The sequence below is a fragment of the Rhagoletis zephyria genome, unplaced genomic scaffold, assembly GCF_001687245.7.
Source record: "Rhagoletis zephyria isolate East Lansing unplaced genomic scaffold, Rhagoletis_zephyria_1.1 Rzeph_scaffold_10343, whole genome shotgun sequence".
Classification (NCBI taxonomy): domain Eukaryota; kingdom Metazoa; phylum Arthropoda; class Insecta; order Diptera; family Tephritidae; genus Rhagoletis; species Rhagoletis zephyria.
In genome coordinates, this window is record NW_016167421.1 from 1 (window position 1) to 9,364 (window position 9,364).

At 33.6% G+C, this 9,364-nt stretch overlaps 1 protein-coding gene and 1 long non-coding RNA gene across 2 annotated transcripts in view; both read right to left on the reverse strand.

Moving 5' to 3' along the window:
• Positions 1 to 6,896: 6,896 nt before the first annotated feature.
• LOC108376384 (uncharacterized) lies at positions 6,897 to 7,616 on the reverse strand. Its single transcript, XM_017632588.1, has one exon. It carries the CDS (start codon positions 7,568 to 7,570, stop codon positions 6,947 to 6,949), a length of 624 nt encoding a protein of 207 aa, XP_017488077.1. The 5' UTR covers positions 7,571 to 7,616; the 3' UTR covers positions 6,897 to 6,946.
• Positions 7,617 to 8,963: 1,347 nt separating this feature from the next.
• LOC108376385 (uncharacterized) overlaps positions 8,964 to 9,364 on the reverse strand; it is an 8,935-nt gene continuing 8,534 nt past the window's right edge. The window contains exon 3 of the long non-coding RNA XR_001849254.1: positions 8,964 to 9,056. This is a non-coding gene — a long non-coding RNA (uncharacterized LOC108376385). The remainder of the gene's footprint in view (positions 9,057 to 9,364) is intronic.

Genomic DNA, 9,364 nt, shown 5'->3' on the forward strand with positions numbered 1-9,364 from the left:
AGTTATAATACCCTTGTGCACAAGTGCGCTCGGGTATAAAAAAGGTTTTAAAGCGTTTTTCGGTTCCTGCGACCATGGAAATAGATTCCTCGACGCAAGAATAGCAAAAGTATGTGTTCGGTCACTGCGGAAGACACGGATATTATTTTTAACTAAGTTATTGATAAAGGTTATATATCCTGATTTGGTGAAAAGTAGTACTATTCCTCCTTCATCAGTCTTTGGAATACTTCACTTTGCCAAGAGGTATGAAAAAAAGAACAAACTGAATCCCGTGCTTGGTCGCCTACGAATTTTCCCCGATATCTGTGTTTCCCCCTAGTTGTTTATCCAAAATGACTCTAAAAGTATGCTATATATTACCCGGTATCGTCATAAACTATAAATATAAAAATGCCAAATTGAGCAACACTTTTGACGTGAAACTTCTTAATCCAGTTTAAAGAAGTTTGCGTTAAAAATTTAACGCTACGGTGAAGATAGTATTTGGTACTTAAGATAGCCAAGGCTATGAACCCAATCTACCAAGATAAACTAAGTAGATATAAAAAGGAACACTCTTCTTCCTGTTCTTTGATACGCTCACTGATAACACATGGGCTTTCAGACTTTTTTACTTAACATATTTATTTTTTTTTTTATACAACTCGTCGGTTGCCAGATCTATAACATATTCAATACTAAACAGGTAGTATAGGTATATGGCGAAAGCGTGGATAGAAAACGAATGACTGCATCCAACAACGCTACTGGAAGCGGGGAAAGACAAAGACAAAATTAAAGACAAGGATGTAGTCAAAGACATAATAATAATAATTATAAGGATAACAACAGAGAAACATAAAGATAAATACAAATGCAAAGATGCAGTCAAAAGCGACAATAAATTCAAATACAAATATAAAANATTATAAGTGCACTAAGCAGTTTTTTATAAAAAAGTTAATAAAAACAAAGTTCGTGCAAAACAATTACTACTACATAAATATATTAGAAAATATTCTGCAAACTTCGTATTTATTGTATTTTCACTATGAAGTTTCATTTCTACTGCGCTTAGAGACTTTTCGATTTTCGTAAAATTTGCTGATATTCATGAAAATGATTCCTACCGTCGCATCGGTAAGTGGGCCGAATAGTTTCGTGGTATTAAATTTTAAAATTCTTCCACCAGAGTTGGTAACACTGTTTCGTAAATATACAGGTATGTGTTTGATTTAAAATTTCTACTTGATTAGCATCAAGCATTTAAATAACATTGTCACCAGTACATATGTATGTACAATCCAAGCATATATATCAATGCAGGTGTATAGATACGTGAATGGCCACAGCCAAAAACCACTGACAATTGTGGGGCGGCGTGCACACGTATATATACTTACATATAAACATAAGTACAAATGTATACGATGGCATCATGAAAATGTCACGTTACCGGTAGGTACACATATGTATGTACATAAATATATTCCCCTGGAATTATATGTTAGAGGATATGTGTGCACTTTAAATTTGTATGGCTGCACACACCCTCATACCTTCTATGCATTAATAAATGCCAATGTAAGGAAACACCTGCTCAACTGGTTACCGTTGCTGTTGAAATTTTGCCGTGGCAACAGCGATAGGTATTTAATACAGCATAAGTATGTGTATAGTACAACGATATGTACGGTGAGCGTCAAAATAAAGTGTAAACCTTGTTCACAATTAATTTCATGAAAATTTTGTTGACATAAATATAGTTCATTCTTTAATTTAAACCATATAAATCAAAGTTTCACACTTTATATAAAGTTCAAAAAAATTAAAAAAAAATAAATTAAAATTTCTTCAAAATTTAAAAATTTTTATACAGAATTCAGAGTATGCAGTTTTGTAGCCCTTTCAGTTTTAGTTAAACAAAGTGCAGGTTTTAAGTCGATAAAAATTACAGTTGATTTTTTTAATTTTTTTATGAAGGTTGCTGCGCATTTTCTCCCATATAAAAATGCGTTTTGAAAAACATTTTAAAATTTGTATGAAAATTTGTTTAAATTTGTGTGAATTTTATATTATATAATATTTTTTAATAAACAATTAATGCAAAAAAAAATTGCTCATGAAAATAATTGTGAATATTATATTAGAACAAGGTGTACACTTTATTTTGGCGCTCACATTATGTAAGAAAATATACACCTATATATGTATGTATAGTATGTTGCCTAATATCGAGGGTGCGCGGTTAAATAGGGGTAATGAATGTGTTGGCAAATCATTAAAGTCATTTCAGGCGAAAACCTCTATCAGAAGGCTTGAACGAATTTCATTTCTTCACACTCTCACTCTCACTTCACCTCCATTCTTCATTACGCGATTGAAAAGTGTTAAAGGGTTACCCGCAACCAGAAGCAAATGAACACAGTTTGGTTGGATATGTTATCATGGGTATTATTATTATTATTATTATTATTATGAAGTACGATGTAAGATGCTACCGAAGCCAGCCGCTGTAGCTTTGAAAGGAAGTCGCCACTGTGCAAGAGGCATCTTTACTCGCATCAAGAACCTATACAACTGTTTAAATTTTAAGTTTCGAGTTAACCTTTGTGGTTGTTGCACATCAATTATTTTGTGGTTGTGTGTGTTAGTTTGTGGGAAAGAGAGAAAGACGTTTACTGATAAGCGTTACGTTTGCCATATAAGTAGCTTAAGCTTATTTTACCTCAAGCTAATAATAATTTTCAAGGAATGTGAAATTCGAAAATTATGCAGAGCCGAAAATCAACAGAATTTTAGATTGAGCAGTAATCCGTTGGACGTAAAACTGTGGGCTTAGCCTATGGGCGTTCACAAGAGGCTACGTGTGTGTATGTATGTATACGTACTTGTGAGTTTTTGCTGTTTGGGATTTAAGTTTTAGTTTGACATCTACATACATACGTATGTGGATGGAAATGGTTGGAAATTGAAACTGCCTATAGAGGATTAATTTTTCTTGTAGAGATTAAATTGTCTCAACCAGTACTAGCATGTGATCTGTTATAAATTAAATGATATAAAAAAAGTATAGATTTCTTTTTAAAACAATAAAATCCAAGACTTAAAAGTAAATTAATAATAACGAAAAGAAATAGATATAAATAAAATAAGTTCCTAAAAGTTAAATTATTTAAAGAATGTTTCACAGCCTTTTAGAATGCAAGGGGCTTCTTTTATCTGGCTTCGGTATGACTGCCACCTTTGTTACTCCTAACCTAACTTAACTTTGGTCTTGGGTTATACAAAGGAGGAACGTCCGCGGTTTAGTCAATTGACCCACATTTTATACGAAGGAGTTTTTATGGCTAAATATAGCTAGACGCAAATAGTTTCTCAGCATAAATTTGTTGTTTGGTCTCTTGAAAACATGAGTGAATAGGGTTGCCAGATTTTGAAACGGAGAAAGGAGTACATTTATATTTTCGCATAGAAAAAAAGCAGTACAACGCATAAAAAAGAAGTACATTTTTTTTTAATTTTTTGTGCAATTTATTGTTACAAATTACCATTAATTAGGTAAAAACAAACAAAGATATCTTAGAAATCTTTTTCAAAGCAAAAATAAATGTTAAAAATAATTAACTAAATGGGTTAGCTTTCCAATAAGGGCGCTCGTTAAAGAGATGGTGATCGAAGGGGAAGTAGGCGTGGGACTTCCAAACGACGTTTTTGGAGAGACATTTTATATACCCTTGCTAACAGAAGAGGTGCCACATGAAATGTTATACACTTTTGACAAAAGAAGAGGGGTTTTCTCCTCTCTTCTTTGGCAACAAGAAAGGAGAATTCTACGTAGTAAGGGTTACAAACCCTAAGCGCGGCCAAAGGCCGCCTACGCAGGAAGGAATTCTACGCAAAAATACTGTGGACGCAAGTGAATATTGTGATTTATGAATTTGTGATAGGAGGCCTAGGTAGTCGGGGGTTTCATTTTTGTCAATGGCGATTCATGCCCTCTCCAAAAACGGGGGTTGGAGATGCCCCTTCGCTCACCGCCTCTTCAATGACCGCCCTTACAAGAAAGTTTCCCCAACTAAATTCTACAACAGAATTCTAGACATTTCCTGAATGTATGGCCATTTTTATTTTTTAATTTAAGCCTTATAATTAATCTAATATTTTTCTAGATTTTTATACCCGAGCGCCCTGCACCTATCCGGCTACGACCATGCTTACATCTTTTCACTATCACACTTAACTTTGCTTGCTAAGTAGTGTTTTCCACAATATGAATGGCAAAGTACAGGGCGGAAAACTAATAACTGTCGCACAGGTTTTGTGAAAAATAAAAGGAAAATAGAGAGATAAGTATGTACATGCGGCACGCCGTCTTTTTCTGGTGTATTTTTTCTTAGACTTTGTATAAAAAAGAAACTGTATAGGGTTGGTCGAATGAATGCCCTCCTCAGTTACCCGTTCCGAGTCTTTTAGATTGCTGAGTATGATGCCTTATGTTGGACAAAAGCCGGAGTATAATGCACTCAAATTGGGCAAATTAGCCTATGGCGCTTTTCTCCCAAACCCGTTGGTAAACCCAAATGAAGGTAAAAATTTAAAAACTAATTAATAAACTTTAACTAAAATGTAGAAAATTAAAAATAAACTACTTTTTTTACTTGCGCTTTTCTCTCAAAGTATTTAGCGCCGGTAAACCCAAATGAAGGTTAAAATTTAAAAACGAATTAGTAAAGTTTAAGTAAAATCTGTGGATCATTAACAATAAACTCCTATTTTCGCAAAATCTATAAAAATTCCTTTTATTTTTCATAAAAAAAAACTGTGCAACAGTTATTAAATATTTTACTCCCTGTATAAAATATAAATAGGTGGAAAAAGGAGTACAAAACTAATAAAGGAGTACATTTGCAGTTATTTTTTTTGGGAGTACAAGGTAGTAAATTGCAATAAAAAGGAGTACGTTTACTCCCAAAAGCATTACGTCTGGCAACCCTAAGTGTAAACGGATCGATTACCGTATAAGGAAAATTCTCTGTCAAATCAATATAGTACTAGAAGTGAATCAGCCGGAATCTATTGTGATTTTCAAGCATATTTCTGCTAGATATGACCGTCTTTAAAGTCAGTGCAGCTCTTTCACTATGCATAGTCTAAACTGCAATAAAATAAGGGTGAATAAAATCCGCTTATCTTTTCTAAAGCTTAAAATATCATTATTATAATTACGAATTTTAGAATTATTTTCGGTGACTGGCATACATTTTTTGTATCTACATATGTAAATATATGGGCATATAAAGCAAATATTCATATGTCATTCCACCATTAACCGCAATCGCATTTTGACAAGTTGAAATCACACAACTAATCACCCTCCCATTCTCTTTTTCTTTCCTGTATAAATTTTATCCCCGTTCTCCTTATTCCATCAATCAATAATTAAAAATAGTGTTTGCGGTTCAGTGAGTATTCGAAGCCACAAAGTCAATTTATAAGCGATTAAAACCGCTCATCGCGCTAAGCGTATGCGTAATTATATATACATATCTACACGCATACGCTCATATAAAGGGTTTGTTTAGTATGCAAATAGGTTTAAATCCATTAACCGTGAAACCATAAGATTATGTTCGTTTATTTCAAAGAGCCACAGTAAGAAGCCATGTAAAATGAGATTTAAATGGGAAGCTTGACTAAGGATAAAGCTGATGGAAGGTTGCTTAGCTACATTTAATTTGGCGGTATTTCGCATGATTTGTATCAACAATGCGCTAAAATGAATGTTTGTAAGTACTGAATGTATCGAAAATCGAAGTTGTGGCATTTTTATATGCAAAGCAATGTTTGGACCAAAAACGAAATCTATACGGTAATCTAAACTCTAGAACCTACAAAAAATGAGTTCCATGATAAAGAAAGTGGTTGGGGATTTATTTAAGCTGGCAAAATAGGCCGCCGACAATAAAGAGTATTGGAGACAGTGCAAATATGTACACATATAAGAAAGAAATTATTATAGCTAAAAGTGGATCCTTACAGAATTTCTGTGGAAGCATTTATAAAGCTGCTAAATATTTTACGATACCATTACTGTTAACTACGGGACAATAATGAACAAATGAGAACAAGAAAAAGCTTAAAGTTCTGATACTTAGACACCCACCAGCTGCTTTGAATCGGAGAAAGTCAGATTATATTTATTGAAGACCTTATTAGATCAACTTGTCATGAGTGATTTTTAGATTGTTCCAGACGACATATTCTCTGCTTTTCTGTAAAAGAAAGATGCCGTGTTGATTCCGTTTCTTGCCGACATTGTTAGGTACTACATATGTATCTACGGTTTATCTACCTACCGAAATCTGTCGGTCGAAAAATAGGAATAGATTTAATCTATTCTCTATCTAAATAATTATCTACATAAGAATACATGTTAAAATAATTTGACAGCTGTGGCACATGGCCCGTCATTTTCAGTGTGTTTCAAGCATGTATATAAGTACTTATATGATACGCGAAGGTAATTTTTTCTCCAGATCACCAGATCTGCACTGTTCTTTCGATTTTCAAAAATGAGGCTACAAATAAAGGGCTTGGCGGGAAGATGTCCAATAATTTTTTACTTTTTCGAAACGATTTAACCCTAGAACCCGGGTACAAATGTATCCCCTTTCAACTTTGAAGTGTTGTAACTTTTGAACCGCTATACCTCTATACCGCTTCGGATCTAGGAAGATTATTTAGTTTTGAGTTCAAATTCAAAATTTGAACGAGATCGGACCATTGGTTCAGGAGCTACAGCCTTCCAAACACATTATATACGTAAACACACACCCGGGATACGTTTGTACCCCAATAGTAAAAATCCTCATAATAATAAAAAAAAAACATTTTTTATATTATTTTTCACACATTATATTATTGACTTTTATTATAAAAATTATAAAAATGCATCTTATATCTAAGGAAAATCATGGCAAATAGAGCAATTTGTTGATGTGACCGAATGTTCAAGACACATTGGCTTCTTACATTTGTCGCACAGCTTTCTGGTTTTTCTACGGCGTTTTTCCTCTTGTGCGTAACATAAATAGCAAGATCCGGACACAGGTTTTGGCGTGCGCGCTGCGGCAGATGTTGATGCTGCTGTTGACACCATTGATTCCACCGGTCGGTTGAAATATGCTTCAATAGCAATTTTAGTCGAAAAATTTCGCGTCACTTGACGATTTATGGCTCTGGCTTCAATAATGGGCATACACAATGCTTCAGCCAAGCTGCGCAGGATCTGCTTACGCTTGTTGTTTGTTCTCCAAGGCAACATAGGGTTATTCAAATCGTAGACAATGTAGGCTGCAAGAGCTGTAATGTCCAACATGTTGAAGAACATCGCTAGTGGCCATCGTTTTGTTTGTCTTTGTGTTGGATATTCCGCAAACATTTGGTCCATTCGATCAACACCACCTTTGGTACGATTATAATATTCAATTATTTCAGGTTTCCCACTGTCAGCTATTTCAGCATCATTATGCATGGTCGAAAGCAAAATTACTGCTTTATTTTTTTTGGGAACATAAGAGCACATTGTCACATTATTTTTGAAGCCAAATGTCGTTGAACCAATTGTCCTGTTTTTGGTGTCAAATTTAAGGGCTTGGCCAGTAGACATCCGATAAAGTTTTACTTCTTCGAAAAGAGTTGCCACCTTTTAAAAAAATTAAATTCAAATAATTTATAAGGGTAAATAAATTACTAAAATTTGAGTATCAATCGAAACGTTTTTAAAGGGATGTATTTCATAACTACATAAAGAGGGTTGCCACCTATTTAAAAATTTAGTAGCTTGAAAATATTTTGAAGACATTTGTATGAATTATGAAAATATTGGTCTTAAACGAAACAGTTTTTAGAAATATTTTTATTGAGCATTTAAATAGAATGCGGTGTTTAAAAAGGGTCGCCAGCGGTTTAAAAATTTTAATACAAATCTTTTAATAAATTACTATGACGATGGGTATCAATTGAGATGGGTTTGAAAAGGCTTTATTTTTAACCCCGGGTGAATTTAATTCAATTATACACAAGTTTAATGAAATATTAAAAGAATATTAGCCAAGTTTTGGTTTGAAAATTTAGAATATTTTTGAGGACTTTAAAACGGGTTGCCACCGGTTTAAAAGGTAAATTTGAAATTATTTAATAAGCTAAATTAATTACTAAAAGATGTTTATCAAACTTAATGGGTTTGAAAAGCTATATTTAGGACCGTTCCCACGCGTTTAAAATCCAAATTCAACTTAACTTATAAGTTGATTGAAATATGTATCACAATGTCAAACAAAGGTAGATTTTAACTTAAGAGTAATTTTTAAGAGAGTTTACACCTGTTTGAAAGGTCGACTTTAGTTAAATTATACACAAGTAATATGAAATATCAAAACAAGGGACCGCGAACAGAAGGTATGATCGAAACCAAATGTCCTACTCGTAGTTTTGTTGCCATGAACACTTGAAAACCAAAATAAAAACAAAATTGTCAAGAACGTTATCAATGGGAATAATGTAAGAACCAAAAGCAAATAACGTTTTCAAAGCGAAAAAAAATGCGAACAATACTTTCGGGAGTATTTCTAAGAGAACAAAATGTGAACAAAAGAAAGGTCTCCGAAACGTATTGGAAAAGAACTAAAAGGGGAAGAAAAGTCTAAGGAACTTTTTATCGAAGAACAATTTGGGAACTCAGTAACTTTCGGACAGATAACGAAACAGGAACAAATTTTCTCTGAACTATTAGCGAAGAATGGAAGCAGGAACAATATTTTTTACATAGCGTACGTTAGTTTGAAACGTTTGAATATTGAAGTTAATTAAAAAAAAAAATAAAATGTAACTATGCGGTTCTCTCTAAAGCGATTTTTGATCCCCTCCCATTGTAAACGTTAAGTTCTCAAAACTTTTGTTCTCGTTTTGTTCTCTAGCAGAACGTTTCTCAGACTTTTGTTCTTATTTGATCCTCCTTGAAAACGTTCTCGCTACTTTCGTTCTCATCTTGTTCTCATTGGAAACGTTTCCTATGCATTCTGCTCTGTTTTGTTAGCATTTTGTTCTTTACGGAAACGTTCCCAAACCTTTTGTTCTCATCTTGTTCCCGTTCAAACTACTCTCTATGCTTTTGTTACCATTTTATTCTATTGTAGGAATATTCTTGATACCACATTTTGTTCTCATGCAGAACTAAACTAAAACTGTTCAAAATATGAGAACCAAATGAAAGAGTCTCAAGGAAGCTACAGTTTGAAACTATTTTTATACCCGAGCGCACTTGTGCGCAAGGGTATTATAACTTTGTTCACATAATGGTTGTTTGTAACAGGCAAAA